Source organism: Natrix helvetica (assembly GCF_964273705.1).
Source record: "Natrix helvetica genome assembly, chromosome: 3".
In the NCBI taxonomy this organism is placed as follows: domain Eukaryota; kingdom Metazoa; phylum Chordata; class Lepidosauria; order Squamata; family Natricidae; genus Natrix; species Natrix helvetica.
The window spans coordinates 104,315,140-104,337,915 of record NC_138549.1 but is presented as its reverse complement, the minus strand read 5'-3'; the positions used below and the strand labels follow the sequence as shown (position 1 = coordinate 104,337,915).

General features: G+C 41.4%; 1 protein-coding gene across 3 annotated transcripts in view; it reads right to left on the bottom strand.

Moving 5' to 3' along the window:
- The window catches only part of ITGB3BP (integrin subunit beta 3 binding protein), a 40,281-nt gene extending 37,990 nt beyond the window's left edge, over nt 1–2,291 (bottom strand). For 2 of the 3 annotated variants that reach the window (XM_081949462.1, XM_081949463.1), the window contains exon 1: nt 1,956–2,291. In XM_081949462.1, coding sequence (XP_081805588.1) covers nt 1,956–1,963 — 8 coding nt within the window. In that variant the 5' untranslated portion in view covers nt 1,964–2,291. The remainder of the gene's footprint in view (nt 1–1,955) is intronic. The other variant, XM_081949461.1, reaches the window with a different exon arrangement.
- Between the last annotated feature and the right edge of the window lie 20,485 nt (nt 2,292–22,776).

Sequence of the window (22,776 nt, the reverse complement as noted above, 5' to 3'; positions counted from 1 at the left end):
CTATGCTGATTACAGCTGGGTTCACATAATGTTTAAAGCCAAAATCAATCAAATTGTCAAGATTATAGTCTAACATTTTGTATAAACTGAAAGTTGGATGTTGCTCACTTTTTACTTTAATTTCATATCTTACTAGGATGGCACTATCTATGTTTGCCTGTCAAACTAAACCATAAACCATAATTTAGCATATCATGTGGTATGAATCAAACCCCAATAGATAGTGATCAGTGAAAATTATGAATAAGTTATGTTTATTCAGTGGATTATCATTATTGTATAGTTCCCAGCAGCAGCAGCAGCTGTCAAGAGGAATGCTTGGTTCAAAAATAAAAACTTTATGTATTAGTTGGAGTCATATATTTAATCATAGGTTGCTGAAGATCCTAATAACATTGCGCTAAGCCACATCATTAATGCGATGTGTGAACCCAAACAACAGTAGTAACCTCATCTATCCTTTTATTATGCTAAATATATACATTTTTCTGAAACAATATAAAATCTCAAAAATAAATGTTTAGGACAAGCATTTAAATGGGAATTCTCATCAATGCTAAAGTACTAACAAATGAATAGAGGTGAAAAAGAAACAAAATGAGGTATATGTGCTGCATTTTTTACCTTTTCAAGTAAACAAAAAAAAATCCTCAACCTAAACATTATAAATCTCAGCAGGACTTTTTCCTAATTTATCAAGCTAAAGCATGTTTGGCTCTCTAACAAGCAGGTAGAAATAACTTTTCACCTGAATATTCTACCCAATATGTTCATGGAACTTTTTCACAATCTAGTGCCCTTTTCATATCATTCCCAAACAGAAAAGCTGGTGTCACTTGGGCTGGAAATGATTGAGCTGCTAATGTAATGCATTTAGAGGACACCAGACTGGCTATTGACTGTTAGAAATATTTATTACCATGGGGCAGAGAAAACTCATAGGCTGTACACACTCCAAAGCACAAGTCCCATAGTTATTTCTATATATTCCTGCATTAATAGCACTCTAAGTGGCAGCTTAGTGTAAAGGTTAAGATGTCAGGCTATAAACCAGGAGACCATGAATTCTAGGCACAAAGCCAATAAACTGATTGGATCAGTCACTCTTTAGACCTAAGTACAGGCAATGGCAAACCACTCCCAGAAAAACCTTGTCAAGAAAACTGCAGACACTGCCAGGCGCTGCCAAGAGTGAAAAACTAACTTGGCAAACACATGCAAAAATTAGTACCTTGCCTAGAATAGAATAACAGAGTTGGAAGGGACCTTGGGGGTCTTCAAGTCCAACCCCCTGCTTAGGCAGAAAACTCTATACCATTTCAGACATCTCTTCTTAAAAACTTCCAGTGTTGGAGCATTCGCAGCTTCTGGAGGCAAGTTGTTCCACTGATTAATTGTTCTGTCAGGCAAATTTCTCCTTAGTTCTTAGTTTCTTCTCTCCTTGATTAGTTTCCACCCGTTGCTTCTAGTCCAGCCCTCAGGTGTTTTGGAGAATAGGTTGACTCCCTCTACTTTGGGGCAACCAAACATTGGAACACTGCTATCCTGTCTCCCCTAGTCCTTCTTTTCATTAAACTAAACATACCCAGTTCCTGCAACCGTTCTTCATATGTTTTAGCCTCCAGTCCCCTAATCATCTTTGTTGTTCTTCTCTGCACTTTTTCTAGACGAGTCTCAACACCTAAACAACAGCACCTAAATACATTCCTCTGTCAGTGTAGTGAAAGACAGTTATTGATGCAATAGGTCCCTGTCCGTCCTCCGGCTTACAGACATACTTAACGGGCACTCCGTGGAACCATCAGAACTCGTTGGTCTTCGGCTGCGTTCCTACTGCGCAAGACTTGCTGAATTGAAATGCGACCAGCAAACCCAACCTCGGCGCTGCGCTGGCAGCCAATGCGCCTGTGCAACGGTGCCCCTCCGCTGCCCCCTCGCCCCAATTTCCCTCTTACCGCGGCATCGGGACCACTTCCAAGCCTTTCCTCGGCAGCGAAGCTGAGACTCCCGCCCCAAGTCCAAACGGTGCACCGCTCAAAAGCGGCCGGGCGGAAACATCAGTCTGAAAACGGCGTTCCTCTTTGCTTGGCTTAGCATGAGCGGCCGAGGCTTTTTATTCTGCTCGCTGTTATCGTTCTCTTTTCATTTTCCTTTCCTCTTGTTCTTTTCGAGTACCATCAGATTCTCGCCAATAGAAAATTTCCCGTAGTTATTTGCAGGCGAGCAGTGGCAAGAAACAGAAAAGGGACAGCCTTAAAACTCTGGATTTTATTTTAGGAAAGGTCAAGCAAAGTCACAATGAAAATAACCAGAGTTGGGCTGATATTTTTCCTTCAGTGGTTAAGATGAATTCTGCTAAGCTATAAGTTTTTCTAAAAAGAATTGCAGTGTCTTAGGACGTTTGGTGTTACACAGATGAAATTAAGTCTGCTGTCTGCTATTTTAATACTGTTTCTTCTTTCATTCTCTTGTATTTTTTTTAAAAGTTTCCAGAAAACCAATGCACTCTGCAACTATTCAGTTCTCAGTTGAGCACTTTATTGCATTACTCTTCTTATACACATGTGGGCGCACCAACAAAGGTTTAAATAACATCATGAATAACTGAAAGGAAAATCAGCTATATTTATTTCCAAGTGTGGGAAAATATTGTAAAGTAAATAATACTGTAAGTAAATTAAAAATGAATGTTATCTCAAACATCCTAAGGATAGTCATGCTTGCATTCTAGAAAGAAGAAGCTCTCTGTACATGCCAAAATGTTTTGACTTATTCTGCCAGTTCCAAGTGTAAATACTAAGTTTGTAAAAAAAAAAAGGTGGGGGGAGTTTGGAACTGTTTTCTAACAAAGATTAAGGTGGTTTTTTTTTTAATTGCATAGAGAGTCGGTATCTATGTGATATCCTAGGAATTAGCTGTTTCCCCAATGGGATCTGGTTTAGGTTTTGAAGAATGTCACTGTGGCCAATGCCCCAAAAATCTACATGAATAGTTGCTTGTAATAACAGTCATATGTTATTGCTGCCCTGAATCAATGCATAGCAGAACAAATCCCTCTGCATTCAATGTTATAGAATGTCATCAGCCACACTGATTCACTGCAGATTGAGAGATAAATTTTGCTGACCCTGACCATCCTGCCTGTCCATCTTACTATCCAGAAAGATTCACTATACCATACTGGCTCTGAATTATATGTAAATTTAAGGTATAATTAAATGTTAAATCAGTTAATTGCATCTGAGCCTCCCCCTCCTTAGCTATTTCTGGCTACCTATTGAGCACATCAACATTTCTATACAGTGATACGACATTGCTGTTTCCCAATTCATAAAATTACTTCTCCACTAATATCGAGAGTTCTCATTAAAGCAACTCAACAATACCTCCAACTATCCTTTTCCTTCAATGATCCTGTGAGTCACTCATCTCTCTTATACACTATGGAAGAAATATTGGTTTCCCCCCTCCCAGCTACCAATTGTCATCACTTTTGAGTAATATTTTGTCAGATGCAATTTATTTATTGAGGTTTATTTAAAACATTTATATAGCTGCCCATCTTGTTGCCAACTCTGGACAGCTCCCAATCAATATACTTATAAGCATAGATCGTCATTACATTGTTTGCCATTTTCATTCAGTTGTAGCCATATTATGGGCAATATCTGAGAGAAGACATATTAGTTGAGTAATTCCTCAGTTGTGCAGAGTGAACAAGTGTAGGAACTAACAGAATTTCCTTTAGTACAAATCAGGTTTACTATCCTAGTATATCAAGCTGACATCAATAACATATTGGGAGGACTACATGCAGAATATTCAATATGAATTATTAGATGTGCATGGTTGTGTTCTAGTCTAGCTGATAGATAAATAAATGACTCAGAAAAGCATTATGAAGGGAAAATAGTTTTAAGTGTAAATATGAGATAATTGCTCTGGAGAAATAATAGGAATTAGACTTTGAAAATTCCACATCTGGCTTCCCACCATACAAGCCTGGCCAAAATTATCTCTAGCAATATTTTTTTATTAAACTTTCAATGCAGCTTTTATTTGAATAAAGACAGTGAAAAAGCTTTCTTCCACTTAAATAATCTGCATACTGCATAACTGCCCAAATGAGAAATGGCTAGATAATGACAGAGTTCATGAGCAGAGACACATGTTCATACTTGATGGAATGGATGACTATAAAATTAACATTCTTTTGTTTACTCATTGGCTAGAACTCCTTTGTGTGTGCTAACACTGGTCCTTAATTATTATAGTGACACATGTTTGCAGTAACTGGACTGTGTCCCTGGGGTCCTCCTTATGCCACTATAATATGAAACTGTCAAGTAAGGCGAATAGTTGTTATAAATAGGGTACTTTGTCCTGATAAGCGATTATTATCTTTCTTTCCCAAGTGTAAAAGGCATAGATAATTCAAAAAGTTGCAAGTGATTTAGGCCTCTCAAGTAAGGCTCCAATGAGGCCTGAAGGGGTCCCAACCTATTGTTGTGTTCTTACTGAACTTGATGTATTCAATTTATTATACCAAAATATATTTTTCAGAAGTCAACCCTGGATAAAATAATTTTACAGGCTGTTCTACCAACAGTACAGTATGCTACAGTTGAATGCACTTTCTGATGATCTTCTAAAAGCTTAAATCACTTTTGGTAAAAAAAGACAATGACTATCGACATTTACTAGTTATACATGAGAAAAAGACTTGCTTAATTATAATTGTTTAAAAAGAACTGCTGTACAGGTTGTCACTTGTAATGGATGACGTGTGTTTTCCATAGACCTACTCAATTTACATTCACTTGATTCTTTTCTGGAAAAAAGAAAGCACAACTAACTGCATCAAAGCAAATTCTGGCAATAATTGGCTGAACTTTTACAATAATTTTAACAAAACATATTTTTATTGATGCATGCTTAGCAATTCAATAAGGTATATCAGAGGTCCTCAAACCCCTGTTTAGTGGAATTTGTATTATTAATTAAATATGTGAAATTAGATTGCAAAGAATTATAAAATATTTGTTTTGGTCTTAGCATGTAAAGCTTACCATGGTAACTTGTTAGTTATGGTTTACAATTTAGGTTATGCAGATCCAAAAACTCAGGCTTATTCAACCCATGGTCAGAAGAAGTCATGACATAGCATAATGTATAAATCTAGACAGTGGGAAAATAAAATCTAGCAGTTATCAGTAGTAGTTACTACTTTAGACAGCATTCTGTTTCTATTTTGCCGATGGAACATTGTAGTAGAGAAGAAAGGTTGAATCTTCTAATCTCCAGGAATCTGTGCTACATGGCCAGCAGTTGCCACAATTGAAATATATTTAATTTTTGCTTTCTGGTTGTTTAGTCTTCAGAAAGGCAGTGCAATGTGTGAGCTCTACCTTTCATACATTCAGATTAGGGAAATCATATTAGCGAAGTACAGATAGTCCTTGATATATGATCATTCATTTAGCAACCATTCGAAATTATGATGGTGCTGAAAACCGTGACTCATGACTGGTCCTCAGGTTTACGACCATTGCAGTGTCTCGGTGATCATGTAATAAAATTTTGGCTGCTTGGCAACTGGCATGTATTTACAATCGTTGCAGCATCCCAGGATCACATGATCACCATTTGCAATCTTCCAACTGGCTTCTGACAAGCAAAGTCATTGGGGTAAGCAAGATTCACTTAACAATTGCAACGATTTGCTTAATGACCATGGCAAAAAAAGTCATATAATCAGGCACAATTCACATGTTTAGTAGTGGAAGTTCCAGTCCCTTGTTTAGTGATGAACAGCCACCTTGTATAGTGATGGAAGTTCCGATGTCAATTGTGGTCATAAGTCAAGGACTACCTGTACATCTGGAAAACAGGTTGCAGCAGGAATAATCTGTGTATTACTCCAAAGTAAGTGTGTGTGTTCAGTCCCCAGGAGACAGGAAATTTGGTACCTTCAGATTTCTGTCTTGGGAGACTTAACAATTCACTGTAGAACATTATCTTGTACCATGTTATCATGGTGCTATGATTTATTTTAATGAAAGGCATTTGGGAATTGCACCTAAAATCTGGGTTTTGGCAGAATGATTGACCTGCGAGTTTGATATTATTATTGTGGACTGTTCCAGAACCACTGTGGTTTAATAGCAGTGTACTAATGTTACACTTTTGTATGGAAATATAAATAAAAATGGAAGTTTATGAAGGTTTCTTTTTTACAGAAATGGAAGTACAATGGCTAATTTTTTAATGTATTTTCTATAACCAGAGGGGATGGACAGATGGTGATGTGTAGTGAAGCTTCCAAATTAAAAAAATGGGCTCTAAATATGTTTGCATTATTCACAGGATGTCTGGTGACTTAGAAGAGCATTACATTGCCATTCTGTAAGCAAATGCCATTCTCTAAAAATTCTGAAGTTAAAAAAAAATCAGCGTTATGAAGAGGCAATGTTTTATAAATATTGCAGAGAAACGTATATAGCTGTCTTTAAAAGTAGCTGGGAAAACTGAAAACAACAGCTTTATTTGGGTGTTTTTAAATTTAAATATTAAGGAAGTGTTTAACAGGGGTGTGAAACTGGCAGCCAGATGCGTCACACATAGGCCACGTCCACCCCAGCTCCTCAAATGGGGAAAACATCACGGAATGTCATGTGATGGCAATGTGATGCGGTAGGTTTGACACTCATGTGTTAAAATATCAGTGATGCATAGTATGTGAGTGTTTAATTCACCATTTCATCTTATATCTGGGAAACATATATTCATACTTTGAAACCATTGTAGCGTATTTTGGATCATCAGCCTGCTGACTGCCTGTCTTATCTGCCCTCTATTGTTATTATACAGTGTTGTTGCATCTTAAGTGTGAGGTATCAGGAGCACATCTGGAAGGATTAATTATGATAAACAAATGAGGTCCAAGGAGGAAGAGAACCTTTTTTCATATGTTTACTTTTTGCTTCCCCATCCAACCGAGTGCTAGATATGCCCCATGAAGGGGACCATAGAATTTGGCTCAAAATAGATGCATTAAGACCACTATATGATTAATATACCAGATTATTTCATTTAAAAACAGGGGGACAATTACCCCAAATTAATCATTTGCTGCAATCTCAAATCATTGCAAATCACTAATCAAATTGGCATATGGTATTCCTACAGTTTTCTGGGGTCATACTTTCATGGGTTGTCTACCCCTCATTTACAAGAACATGCTGAGTTTGCAAGAAATTGATACAGAGCAAACAAGAAATACATACTTTTTAATTTTTTTATATATTTATCCAGTATACCAAAAAATCGTTTTTGTCAAAAATTCTTTTTTAGTCTTCTTATTTGGTCGGTATTTGTGGCTTTTTACCGTTAGTAGTGGTCAAATATCAGCATTACCTTTTGGTAATCTGCATTTTAAAGATGAACGTGTGAACTTTCCCTGATGTTTCTTTCATTTTTGTCCACACGACCCTTGAGTACATGACAAATATTTGCCAATGCCCATTTGAAGATTTATTTAGTACAGACAGTATTGAGTTCAATCCTTTTATATAATTAGAGATGTCTGAAGAACATCTGTTAGTTTATATCAAACTACTGATAAGTCAAATTGTTAGAATGAGACCGACTGCATGATGGTTGATAAATAAGATAAATTCTGCTTTAAATTCTATAATTTGTAATATTTATAACATTTATAACTGGTATGTTTCATCTTTCCCTTTTCAATCATGTCCAATTCTCTGAGACTACCTGGACAAATCTCTGCAGTTTTCTTGGCAAGGTTTTTCAGAAGTGGTTCGCCATAATTTCCTTCCTAGGATTGACTAGCCCAAGGTCACTCAACTGTCTAGATGCCTAAGGCAGGGCTTTAACTCAGTCCCCTGATTTCTAGACTGATGCCATATCCACTGCGCCAAACTTTCAATATTCTTCAAATTGAGGTACATAAATGAATTGTAACTACTTGCTGAAATAGAAGGTTATGAACTAGGTGAAAATGTCTCAAGGCACTTACCAGCATCCAACTGTTCTTTACAAGTACATTTTATAATGTAAAAGACCTTGTTTTAAAAGTCTTTGGAGGCAAGTTAGCATTTCATAGCAAGTATAGTTCCCAGGAAGTACAAATAATATCAGGTAACAGAATTTTACAGTATCTCTCTAGAGAGTTGGGATTTCCCCAGGTTTCTTTTAATGAACATTGTGTCAAAGAAGGAGGCTAAGCAACCTCTTCGGGTAACTAAAATAGCCATATAGAAAAAATACAATGTAATGGTTAATCGCAAAATATGAACAGTGGAAAGTAGATATAAATGCTGCCAGGCCTTTGGAGGATTTTCCCCCCATACCTGAAGTCTTCTCACAAACTATAGTGGAAACTTAGCAGAATTCAGATTGCAGTTAATCATTTAGCATTGGAGGCTGCTGTTAAAAAAGAAAGAGGTAAAAGTGCCATTAGGTAATACAGTGCCTAAAGGAAATATATGGATTGTGATCAATATTTCTAGATATGATTTAAAAATGTAAATAAGTGCTGTAAATTATTGCAGATGCAGGTTTTTCTTCATATGCCCCAAATATACTGTGTTGCTGTGTATTGATAAAACTGCTAGGAATCAGATATCTAAAGCCTTCATACAAATCTATTTTATCATAGGTTTCATCAGCAATGAACAGGTGTGTCACATGTTATACCTGCATATAAGGTGTGGGTTGAAGCCAATAAAGGAGAACTATAGCTGTAATTTAAAAAAAAACAAAGTGTGACCCTCAAAGCAATGTGGCAATTGGAAAAATAAAGTCAACATAATTTTTACACCCAAACCTGTTAATTCAACAATGATTGCAAAAATACCCTGTTTCCCTGAAAAGGAGACCTCCCCGGATAATAAGCCCAATTGGACTTTTGAGCGCATGCGCTAAAATAAGCCCTCCCCAAAAATATTGCAGCACAGCAGCAGCCATGAGGTGACCACACTCTCCGCCTCCTGCACCTCAAAAATAATAAGACCTCCCCGAAAATAAGGCCAAGCACTTAGTACTAGTTTTTATTTCGTTTCTGGTATTGCACTAATGAAACGGAAGTGTGCACCACCCACTATAGTTATTAACAACCAGCGGAACTAAATCCACTGGACTCCTTACTTTATTGTGCTAATGAATTTTAAATAGTTTACAATAGATTTAAATAATACTATAATCAAGAAAGCGAAATTTGAATAACTACACATTTGGATTGCTTTGAAAAAAAACCAAATCTATCCATTTCAACAAATGTGAATATTTTGCTCTATTGTACAGTCCTTCAGCAAGCCAGGCAAAATCCATCTCAAAGGCCTGTTACAATAATGAATATTATATATTACTACACTGTATTTTACAGTGGACAGAGTCAGTTTGGCACCATTATTTCATTGATAACTTTAGCTTCATTAATGCCAGAAATTATAATTTGTCATTATTGCCAGAGACTAGAATCTGTCATTCTAGTTCTTTTCTTTATATATTATGAATTGACTCATATATCACTTTGTTTCAAAAATTGAAGAAACAACTGAACATAAAATATGGTATATCAACCATCTGTTTATCATTCCATTGATTTAACAGAGAGATTGAGTAGATTTTACTTCAAATATTGGTTGTGATGCAGCCAGCAGGAAACATTTAACTGTGCCATTGACTGTAGTGCAATAAGCTTAATTAAATGTTTGACTGTCCCTCTGAAATTAGGTGGACTCAGAACTACTGAAGTATCGTCAATGGCTGTGATTTGTGTTTTAATTTGTGTTCTTCCCTCAATTGCAAAGGAAATAGTATAAAAGTTCCATAAATAAGTGTTTCTTTTTTGCTTAAATAGTACAACTTAAATAATACAATTACAGCTTAGAAAATAGCAAATAAGATTGTGGAAACTAGCAGTGATTTGCTTTTATATCTAAATTCAAGCAATAAATATAGGATAAGTGATATGAGCATAGGAAATTTCGTTATACCCAGTCATTTAACAAGTTAGTTCATCTTATTCGTTTACTGATAACCACTTTGCTTACTTCAGAGAATATTCTATTTCAACTTTAGTTTGATAATTGAGAGAAAAAACATAACCTAGTGAATTTTCCTTCATAATGAGAAGACATACAGATAGTCTTTGCTTAACACCTGCCTCATGCAGCAACCATTCAAAGTTAGAAACACGAAAGAAAAAAAATCATTCTTCACATTTATGGCCATTGTAGCATCCCAATTGATCATCATCCCATGCTTTGTGACAAGCAGTTATTAGAGAAGGAGGAAGTAAAATAATAATTTGCAGTCATGTGATTCTTTGCTGCTTCAGTTAACAACTGAAGGGGAAGTAGGGTCATAAGACCATCAATCATGTGATTTTCCATTTAGTAACTGTAGCACTTAGCAGCCAGAATGCTACTCCCAATTATGGTCACTAAACTGGATCTCTCTTTAGTAGCATAATGATGCTGATTTCAAAATATGGATTCTAATGTTTATTAATTCAAACCAGATGGATCCTGTAACGTTTGAGTACAATGTTGCTTGGCAGATACAGAAATTTGTTACCAATTATCAGTGAAGTCAATGCAAATCACATATATTGCTCTGTTAGTATGGATACCACGAGCAACAAAACTTCAAAGCTTACTGAAGCTAATGGAATAGAGGTAAGTGTTTTATTGTTCTTCATGCTTTCCTCACCAGATACAGGCTCTTCAGGTGTGAAAGTTTGGTAAAACAACCTAAGCCTTTCCATAAAGCAAAGCATTCTTGAATAAAATTGCATTGAGAAATTCAAAATTGAATAATTTATCAGGACCTTAAATGCTTAAGTAGCCTGAAAGATTATATATCACAATCATTATAGGAAAGGTAATTGGAAAGAAATATCTTCAAGCCTGCTCAGATCAGAAGACATTAATTGGTAAATATACACTCTTGCTTGAAAATATTGAGTGTTATCTACGCTAATAAGTTTTACAGGTAATTTCTTTTAAACAAGTCATCCATTCAATACCCGTTCCGGTGGGAGAAAAGCAACCAAGTCACTTTGCTAAGTCAATATTTGTAGAGTGTTAATATTGATCTTTTCCCATTTGTTTTCCCTTTCCTGATTCAACCTTTACTAGTTTTCTTTCAACAGAAAATAATAGCTAGAGAAATAAAAAACATTAGTTGGAAACTGTTAAAATGCATTAAAAATGTGCACCTTGAGACCACTGTGTAAGGGAAAGAGAATGGTTATGACCACGTAATGTAACTGCTGCTAGAAGACTGAACTGATTGTTCTCTGGAGTTACATTTTTGTTTCAAATAACAACTCTCTATTTGTTATTGAACTCTGAAGTCCTTTATATCTTGAACATTGCTAGGCAGTGACATTTGTTCTATATTAAAATTTTAAAGCATCCTCTCTGAGGATATTTTTTTCTCTGTGTTTAGGTATTTGAACCCCTACACAATTTAGCCTGTAATTCCAGTATGTTCAAAGATGATATAGTGTGTGTGAAAATATAGAGTTTTGAACCACTGATAACAGGTTCTATTTCAACAGCCTAATAAAGAAATAATGAGAACTAGCTTTCCAATCTCTTGCAGATAAACTATCAGGCTGGTAGCTATAACAAATTTGTTTGGTTTGTTCAACTTAGGCTGTATTTCTATGTAATCAGTAGACTCTCAGATGATACGTAAGGAGATAGAATTCATTTATTTATATAGGTTGAATGCTGCCCATTTCTATAGGCTAGACAACCCGTATAAACATACAAAGTTCTCCAAGGAACTCCTTACATAATAGATCATAAAAAATAAAAAGCAAGCATCAACAAATACAAATACCCCATACCAGCAAAATCACAGCTCAGTCTAAGAATATCTTACTTTTCTACAAGACAGAACAGTTAAGAGTTTGATAATAAATCATATGTGACCTATGAATATTCTGAACTCAACCCCCCAAAATATACTGTCCCTTACACATAAGAATGTGTAAAATAAGTTTCTAATTTAGAGAAAACTTCAAGACTGGAATTTATGTGGGGTAAAGGATTCAAAATCAATAATTAGATAAAGGGCTTTACCTACTGAATTGAGATGTTATTTTTATTTTTGTCTTAACTCTGGGACTAACCACACAAGAAACAAGAGGGCTTATACTTATCAAGTGCCCCAACAAACACCCTCATACCTAGGAAATGAATAACATCCACAATTGTGTTTTATTTTGCTTACTGCCTACTGTCAAATGTTTTTAATAAAGGCTTATGTTAGGGAATAACAAAAAATAAATAAAAGTTGTCCTTCTATTGCTCTATCCTCTCAGTCACCTTTGCTATTGCAGCTTCAGTAAATCTCACATCAGTAATGAAAGGTATTCCAGGTGGTCATTTTATTGCATAATAAATATGTAGTTATTCTCTCTCTCTTTTTTTCAGAAGATATAAATTTGTTTTTGTTAGATATTAGCATATATTGTAGGAAGTCTCCTCTCTGGTCCGCTGCTACAGCGGGAAACAGGCATCGTTCTGATTGGTCGAGAGGCGTACCCGAGTCCTATAAAAGGGGAACCCTCCGGCCACAGAGCAAGCTGGATCACTACTACTACTACTACTAATAAAGAGCTGTTAAGTCACTTCGTGTCCGCAGTCTGTTCTCTCGTTGCCCAGATCTAACATTGGCGACGAGGGTGGGATCGAGAGACAGATAGGACGAAGAACGCTACCTCCAGAATCTCCAGATTTGATCCAGCCTAGGAATTCGGCGGAAATTCCGGCAGCCATCTCAGGCCACCACAGCGCGGCAAATTCAAACGAGAGAAGATGGCGATGCACGCTCCCCCCGCTCCATTCGACCCAGCGAACGACGAATGGGAAGCCTTCATGATTCGTTTTGAGTGTTTTCTCGAAGCGAACGAATACACGGGGATCACCGACGCCCGGAAGAAAAACATCTTCCTCGGCTACTGCGGAAAAGAAGTCTTCAACACGGCCAGAGACCTCACCGCGCCTACTCCAATACAGGCAGTATCATGGACGGCGTTGCAACAAGCTCTACAGACTCATTATGCGCCAAAACCTTCCCGCCATGTTTGCCGCCAAGCATTCAACACGAGGAACCAGAAGGCGGGAGAATCTATCAACCAGTACGTTGCAGCTCTACGAAAAGCAGCCACACATTGTGGATTCAGAGACCTGGATGAGCAGATTATGGATCGACTCGTTAGTGGGCTGAGAGACATTTCCCTACAAAAACGGCTGTTAGCCAAAACCAATTTAAGCCTACAGATTGTACTCGACGAGGCAAGAGCTTCAGAAGCAGCAGACAGATCAGCGGAGACAATTCAACGCGGGTTCAACACAGGCCAGCCAGCGCCAAGACACACCAGAGTCCACTACGAGGACACCATTCCAGATTTCGAGGATCCCGAACTCGAGGAAAGTCACCTGATGCGGAGCAGTCACGTAAGACCTGGGGGGAGACCCGGATTCCGTTTGCCGCCCTGCGCAAGCTGCGAAGGGAATCACCCCCGGTCTACCTGTAGGTTCAGGAATGTTGTTTGTTCGCACTGCAACAAACTTGGGCACATCGCACGAGTGTGCCGGAGCAAAGTCCCTGCCTCACGGCAGCCACCCATGTACCGCCAACAGAAGCCCAACCCAGGGGCTTGGCGAAACCAAAAAGGGTGCCCAGAGAGAAATCCACAAGTGTTTACTCAGAGAGAAAATTCCCAAAGAGCTGAGCGAGCGTATCCCCAGAGAGATTACACACAAAGAGCTGAAAGAGCGTTCTATCAAGACGCTCAACGAGAGTATTTTCAGGATACAGATGCTGAGATAGAGTTGACCCAGAGAGAGGAGTTGCGAACGTATCTCACCACAATAAGTCAGGTCCGCACCAAGCGGCCCAAAAAGCTGAAAGTCACAGTCCTCTTGGAGGGCTCACCTTGCGAGCTGGAAGTTGACACGGGATCGTCCCTGACGATCATTTCATGGGCATCCATGAAACAGGCTATCCCTAGCCTCAAAAAGAGCCAACTACGCGTTCCAGACATCCTGCTACGAGACTACCAGGGGAACCAAGTCCCCATCGTGGGCCAAGGCACATTCCAAATCCGTTTCAAGGACATCGTAGCCCAGCTGCCCGTGACCATCGCCAGTGCGCCATTACAGAACCTTCTGGGACTAGACTGGTTTGAAGCCTTGGGGTTAGAAGTCACCGGAATAAACGCAGTGGAGAACAGCAGCGCTGAGCAGATATTTAAGGAGTTCAAGGATGTGTTCAGCCCTGGTCTTGGTAAGTATGTGGGTAAACCAATATCATTTAATTTAGACCCCAAAGTGGCGCCAATCCGACTTAAGCCGAGACGAGTGCCTTTTGCACTCCGCCCAAAAATAGACAAGGAGATAGATAAATTAGTAGAGCAAGGAGTCCTTGAGCCGGTGGATCACGCGCGTTGGGAAACTCCCATTGTGACCCCAGTCAAACCAGATGGATCAGTCCGCATCTGCGCGGACTATAGATGCACAATTAATGTCGTGCTACAACAAAGCGCATATCCTGTGCCTGTAGTACAGCACTTATTGCACTCGTTGGGGCCAGGAAAGGTATTTGCTAAATTAGACATGGCACAAGCTTACCAGCAGCTGCCCGTAGATAGCGCCACAGCGGAGGCCCAAACTATAGTGACGCATAGAGGGGCATTCAAATGCAACCGGCTGCAATTCGGTGTGAGCATTGCTCCAGGTTTGTTCCAGAGCGTCATGGAATGGCTTTTGCAAGGGATACCGGGAGTCGTCCCCTATTTCGACGACATCTTGGTGTCCGCTGCAAACGAGGAGCAATTAAATAAAAGAGTCAGAACTGTTTTGGCCAGAATCAGAGAGAAGGGTCTCCGCCTTAAAAAGGAAAAATGCCAAATTAACGTGCCTAGCGTAGAATTCCTGGGATATAGAATAGATGGTCAGGGAATACACCCCACTTCAAAGAAAATTAAGGCGATCCAGGACGCCCCCACACCACGTAACCAGACCGAGCTGCAGGCCTTCCTCGGACTACTTAACTTCTACAGCGTTTTTCTGAGACAGAAGGCGACCGTTGCTGAGCCGCTACATCGACTACTCCAGCGAAACGCACCATGGAGATGGGGACGATCCGAAGCAGCAGCTTTTGCCGGGGTAAAGCGCCTGCTCACAACTGACTCGCTGTTAGTCCAATACAGCCAGACACTACCGCTAGTATTGACCTGCGACGCATCACCCTTTGGAGTCGGCGCAGTCCTTAGCCACAGGATGCCAGACGGAAAAGAAGCACCCATCGCTTTCTACTCTAGAACTCTTTCATCGGCCGAGAGGAACTACAGCCAGATGGACAGGGAAGCGTTAGCTGCTATAGCTGGAGTAAAACGTTTCCATGAATACCTCTACGGCCGCGATTTTGAACTAATTACTGATCACAAACCGCTGTTGGGACTTTTGGCGGGAAACCGCCCCACCCCGGTCTCCCTTTCTCCACGCATGACCAGGTGGACTGTTTTCCTGGCTGCGTACTCCTACAAGTTAATTCATCGACCGGGCTCCACTCTAGGACACGCAGACGCACTCAGCCGTTGCCCACTACCGGACCTTTTGCCAGACCCCACTCCCGAAGTACCGGTGTTGCTCATTGACTGTTTGGACTCTGGACCGGTTTCTTCCTGCGACGTTGCAAGGTTCTCCTCTAAAGACAGTTTAATAAAGCAAGTTCAAACTTGGGTTTGGAGGGGGTGGCCGAAGGGAAACGTGGGCCCAGAATTCAAAGTGTTTTGGTCAAAACGGGACGAACTCTCAGTGTTACAAGGTTGCTTATTGTGGGGGGATCGAGTTGTTATTCCTTATGCTTTACGTAAAAATGTGTTAGATGCATTACATGTTGGGCATCCGGGGATCGTTAGGATGAAGGCTTTAGCGAGAAGTTACGTTTGGTGGCCAAACATGGACAAAGAGATAGAGGAGTGGGTGGCCACTTGCGATCCATGCCAAGAATCGAGACCAGCACCCCCGGAAGCGCCCGCCACGGAATGGGAAAAGCCGAAAGCACCCTGGTCGAGAATACACATCGACTTCGCAGGGCCAGTTCAAGGTCAGACTTTCCTTATAGTTGTGGATGCATATTCCAAATGGCTAGAAGTAGTCCTAATGACTTCAACCACGGCAGAGGCAGTCATTAAGGTTCTATGGCGACTTTTCGCCACTCATGGCCTGCCCGACCTCCTAGTCTCCGATAACGGGCCCCAATTCACGGCCATGCATTTCGAAACGTTTTTAGCAGGTCAGGGAATTCGGCATGCCCTCGTCGCGCCATTCCATCCAGCATCAAACGGACAGGCGGAGAGAATGGTGCGATCCGCAAAAGAGGCCCTCGCTAGGATGGGTCCAGGTGATTGGCAAACACGCATAGACCATTACCTCCTCATTCAGCACATTACCCCCAGTGCAACGACGGGAAGGAGCCCCGCTGAAATGCTCATGGGCCGCCGTCTACGGTCTCACCTGGACCGTCTTCACCCCAACTACTCTGCCACAGCACCCCCAGACTCCACAAGCAAAATTCAGAGTTTCAGCATAGGGGATTTGGTATACGCCCACAACTATGCAGGGGGAACATTGTGGATGCCGGCAACGGTCATTGGCATCACGGGTCCACGATCGTATCTGTTAGAACTGGAAGATGGGCGGAATTGGAAGAGGCACATCGATCAACTTCGGGGTCGCCTGGCGCACTCAGACCTACGAGCTGAGGACGAGAGCTACCTACCAATGCAAAGTCAGCCACTCGAGAGGCCCAACACAGAGAACTACGACACCTGCGAGCCCAGGACAGAGCAAGAGGTCGAGCGCGAAACAGAACAACCCCCAAGCAACGTAAGCGAGCAGACCCCCGAACGCCCAAGCAACGAAAGTCTGAAAACACCAGAACTCGAAGCAAAGAAAGCATCTGATCCTGCAACTACTCCTGACCAACCCGAACTGCGACGCTCCACTTGAGTAAGGCAAACTCCAACATACCTTAAGGACTACATAACCAACCGCAATGTTCCGTCTAAGAGTGGAGGGGTGTTAGATATTAGCATATATCGTAGGAAGTCTCCTCTCTGGTCCGCTGCTACAGCGGGAAACAGGCATCGCTCTGATTGGTCGAGAGGCGTACCCGAGTCCTATAAAAGGGGAACCCTCCGGCCACAGAGCAAGCTGGATCACTACTACTACTACTACTAATAAAGAGCTGTTAAGTCACTTCGTGTCCGCAGTCTGTTCTCTCGTTGCCCAGATCTAACAGTTTTCTTTAAGAAAGTCTTTCCTTTCCAATTTCTGGATGTGTTATTTTGTTGATGGAAAAACATGTTATCCTCCAACTAGCAAACCTTGCGCATTTCAAGGAAGTACTTTTTGAAATCTGGGTTTATGTTGAAGGCACTAGATGATTTAGGCTCCTGAGATTATCACCGATGACTGATATATTTCCCATTCTTCTTTCAGCATCATTTTGAAAGGCTTTTCCCATATGATGTCTACAGTAATGTCTCAATGGCATACCATATCCTTTCAAACTGTAAAGGAAAAATGTATGCCCAATAGCAGGAAATCTATTCCATTGCAATTTCTTGTTGCTTGTGTCCACTATTATGCTGCTAAAATGCATGGATGTAGCCACCAACAGTTTAAATAAAGTTGGAAGCAGCTTTATCTTTTGTTATTCTTTTAAATAAATATTTCCAAATCATTAATTTTAGGGAGGACTCTTGACTGGAAAGATTCCTTGTCAGGTCTTTAGAAAAAGTAGGATTCTGTTAAGAACTTTGTTAAAAAAACTCTGCATACATTTTTATATATTGTAATATATTTCATTAAAAACATTCAAATGACACACATGCAAAACTGTAGATGCCTTGATCCAACACCCCCCCCCCCCAAATCACATCAATCTAGTGCTTTGGAATTACCAGAGTTTCTACAATAAGGTATACACTTAAATGGAAGCTAACAGAGCTCCATATGCTGTCAAAATGACTTTATTATAGTTCAATTATAAAGCTGTAAAATTATGTTTGCCTTCTGATTCTTTAATGAAACCGTATATAGGTAATCTGCAGATATAATTAATTTTAACACTTTTATTTCACCTTTAATATAAGATAAGAAATTAGGAAAAGCATCCAGAGAACAGATTCTCTGGCACATGAATGACATATAGATGAATTCATTAATGTTGATAAGAAACTGTACAATGCAGAAAAGAAACTGAAATTAATGAACTATTTCAAAAGGATTATAACAAATTTAATAGACTACATCAAGATTCTAAAGTATGAAGTTCAAACTGTTTATAATCCCCTGGTTGGTTGTTTCCACCACTATATAAATATTCAATATTATCTTGAAATACAGAAACAATTTTTAAAATTATATGTCATGAGAACATTTACATTTTGTGTTTATCTACTGATCTCAAAGTACTTCGGTAGTTGATTTTCTAGCCAGAGCCTTAAGTGAATATTGGAAGTGTGGTACTTTTTACAAATTCCCTGACTGTTATTACAGATAAGGTGTATCATAAAAGGCTATTATAGCCCAAGCCTGTAAAGATGAAGTAAGGAAAGCTAAGGCTCACAATGAAGAAAGGCTTGCCACAAAAGTAAAAAATAACAAAAAAAGCTTCTTCCAACATGTTAAAAACAAGAAAAGGGTTAAGGAAACAATTGGTCCATTGCTGGGAGAAAGTGGCAAGAAGGTGACAAGCAACAGGGAGAAAGCAGAACTATTTAACACATTTTTTGCATCTTCTTTACACAAAGGGATAAAACAGTCCAACCTATCAAAAACAGCACCACAAAAATCAGATTAGGAACACAAATTGAAATAGGGAAGAAAATGATAAGTGAGCACCTGTCTACCCTAGATGAGTTCAAATCACCAGGACCGGATGGATTATACCCCAGGGTTCTGAAGGAACTGGCAGATGAGATCTCAGAACCACTGAACTATATCTTTCAGAGATCCTGGAGTACCAGGGAACTGCCAAAGGACTGGAAAAGAGATGATGTGGTTCCCATCTTCAAAAAAAGGAAAAAAATAGATCCAGGAAACTATAGACCCATCAGCCTGACCTCAATACCTGAAAAGATTCTGGAAAAGATAATCAAGCAACGAATTAGCGAACACCTAGAAGTAAACAAAGTAATAGCCAAAAGCCAACATGTGCCTCGTTTGCAGATCTCACCATTCTTTCCGCCTGACCATTGGAGGCTGGATGGAATGGCGCGACCAGGGCATATCTGATTCCCTGTGCTGCTAAGTAGGTCTCAAATTGCATGGCAGTGAATTGGGGCCCATTGTCAGAGACCAGGACATTGGGCAGGCCATGTGTGGAGAAAAGTCTCCGTAGTACCTTGATGACCGCTTCTGCCATAGTGGAGGTCATGAGGACTACCTCTAGTCATTTCGAGTAGGCGTCCACAACTACTAAGAATGTCTGGCCGTGAACTGGGCCAGCAAAATCTATGCGCACTCTAGACCAGGGTCCTTGAGGTCGCTCCCACTCCTTAGCGGGCACCTCTGGGGAAGCTGGTCTGGACTCCTAGCACGGTGTGCAAGTAGCCACCCATTCTTCGATCTCCCTGTCCATGTTAGGCCACCACATGCAACTCCTGGCCAAAGACTTCATCCTGACAATTCCACGATGCCCTATGTGTAAAGCCTCTAATACTGCAATGCACAGTTTGGGTGGAACAACAACCCAGTCCCCACACAGCAAACAGCCATTAACCACAGAGAATTCATCTCTCTTACAATAGTACATTTTGAAATCAGACCCAACAGGCCCCTTGGGCCACCCCCTCCACACCCAGTTCAAAATTTCTTTGATGGTGGAGTCTTTTGCAGAGTGGCAGGCAACGTCACTAGACGAGACAGGACCAGTCTCTAAACAGTCAATAAGCAGGGGTAGGGTCTGCAACAGGTTGTGGCAGCGGGCAGCGACTCAAAGTGTTGGCATGCCCCAAAGTGGAGCCAGGTCGGTGGATGAGACGGTAGGAGTAGGCAGCTAGGAAAATGGTCCATCTGGTCATTTTTACACTGGCCATCAGCCAAAGCCTCACAGTCCAGCTGGCTGTAGTTCCACTCAGCAACAGACAAGGTCCTTGAGTAATAGGCTATGGGAGCCTCAGTTCCATTGGGCATACGGTGGCTGAGGATGGCTCTGATGCCAAACGGAGAAGCGTCACAAGTCAACACCAGTGGCAGGGTCTGGCTGTACTGCACCAGGAACGTGTCTGCTGACAGAAGTCTTTTTACCATGGCAAATGCGCCAGCCTCGGCTCAGTCCCAGGACTACTTCACGTTCTTCGCCAGGAGATAATGTAAGGGCTCAGCAATGGTGGCTTTCTGTTTAAGAAAGACACTGTAGAAATTAAGGAGTCCGAGGAACGATTGCAGCTCGGTTTGATTGCAAGGTGTAGGGGCATCGTGGATTGCTTTAATTTTTTTAATGGTCGGGTGAATCCCAGAGCTGTCGATTAGGTACCCTAAGAATTAAACCCTTGGCATGTTAATTTGTCATTTTTCTTTTTTGAGACGGAAGCCTTTGTCTGGAATTCTGGTCAAAACAGTTCACAAACATTTGAAAAGTTGCGCCTCATTTGCAGCCAATACCAAGATGTATTTATTTATTTATTTATTTTATTAAATTTGTTAGCCGCTCCCTCTCCACAAAGGGACTCGGGGCGGCGTACAATAAATAAAAACACATATTATAAAATTACACATTGTACGGAGGAGGTATAAAACACAATACAATATTATAATAACATAAAAATATTAAAATAAGTTAAATTAAAACCCCAATAGAAATTACAAGTTTAAAAATTGCCAGGAGGAATAAAATGGAGCTATGGTTGAGCCAGGCCTGCTAGTTGAAAAAGGTGGGTCTTGAGTTTTGAACGGAAGGAGCGGAGGTCGGTGGTAATCCTAATATCCGGGGGGAGGTCATTCCAGAGGGCTGGGCCCATCACAGAGAAGGCCCTACTCCTGGGCGCCGCCCTCTGGCACTGCTTAGTGGACGGCACCCGGAGAAGTCCCTCTCTGTGAGAGCGGATTGGTCGTAGGGATGTATGGGGCAGGATGCGATCCCGCATGTAGCTAGGTCCTGTGCCATGGAGCGCTTTGAAGATGGTAATCAATACCTTGAAACGCACCCGATAGACCACAGGAAGCCAGTGCAACTCGCGCAGGAGAGGTGTTATATGGGAGTATCTCGTACTCCCCATAATCACCCGCGCGGCCGCGTTCTGGACCAGCTGCAGTCTTCGAGTGCATCTCAAGGGAAGCCCCATGTAGAGAGCATTACAGTAGTCTAGGCGGGACGTCACCAGCGCGTGAGTGACTGTGCGAAGGGCATCCCAGTCCAATAGGGGGCACAATTGGCGCACCAGGCGAACCTGGTGGAACGCCCCCCTCGCCACGGCTGCCACATGGTCATCCATGGACAGCCGGGCATCCAGGAGGACGCCCAGATTGTGCGCCCGTTCCATGGGGGCCAGTTGCTCGCCCCCAATGGCCAGTGTTGGAATTAGCTGGTTGAACCGGGGGGCCGGAAGCCACAGCCACTCCGTCTTGGAGGGGTTGAGTTTGAGTCGGTTGTCACCCATCCAGACCCGTACGGCTTCCAAACACCGGGACATCATTTCAACGGCCTCGTTGGGGTGGTTTGGGGTGGAGATGTACAGCTGTGTATCATCAGCGTACAGATGATATCCCACCCCAAAACCACGGATGATCTCACCCAGCGGTTTCATATATGTGTTGAACAGGAGAGGCGAGAGGACCGACCCCTGTGGCACCCCACAAGTGAGAGGCCTCAGGGACGACCTCTGCTCCCCTGCCAACACACGCTGCATCCGGTCGGAGAGGTAGGAGCAGAACCACCGTACAACGGTGCCCCTTACCCCCAGCCCCTCCAGCCGGTGCAGGAGGATACCATGGTCGATGGTATCAAAAGCCGCTGAGAGATCTAATAGGACCAGGATAGAGGAACAACCCCTATCCCTGGCCCTCCAGAGATCATCTACCAACGCGACCAAGGCCGTCTCTGTGCTGTGCCCGGGTCGGAAGCCGGACTAGCGCAGGTCTAGATAATCATTCTCCTCCAGGTGACGATGTCATCAAAATAGGGGACAACTCCTGGAATCCCCTGCAAAAGCCATTCCATGATGCTTTGGAACAGTCCAGGGGCGATACTGACTCCAAATTGCAGGTGGTGACATTTGAATGCATCCCTGTGTGTCACAATGATTTGGGCCTCCACTGTAGCGCCATCTACAGGCAATTGTTGGTATGCCTGCGTCATGTCCAATTTAGCGAATACTTTGCCGTGGCCTAAAGAATGTAATAAATGCTATACAATGGATACAGGGTAAGCGCTTTGTTGTAACGCTTTATTGATTGCGCATTTGTAGTCCACGCAGATGCGGACAGACCTGTCAGATTTGACAGGTGTCACTATAGGGGTCTCCCAGCGTGCGTGATCAACCGGTTCTAGGATTCCCTGGCCTACGAGCTTGTCAATTTCCAGATCAATTTTTGGGCAGAGAGCAAAAGGTACTCTCTTGGGTTTTAGCCTTATGGGGGCTATGTTGGGGTCCAAATTAAAAGAGATTGGAGTCTCCACATACTTACCCAGACTGGTGCTGAAGACGTCCTTGAACTC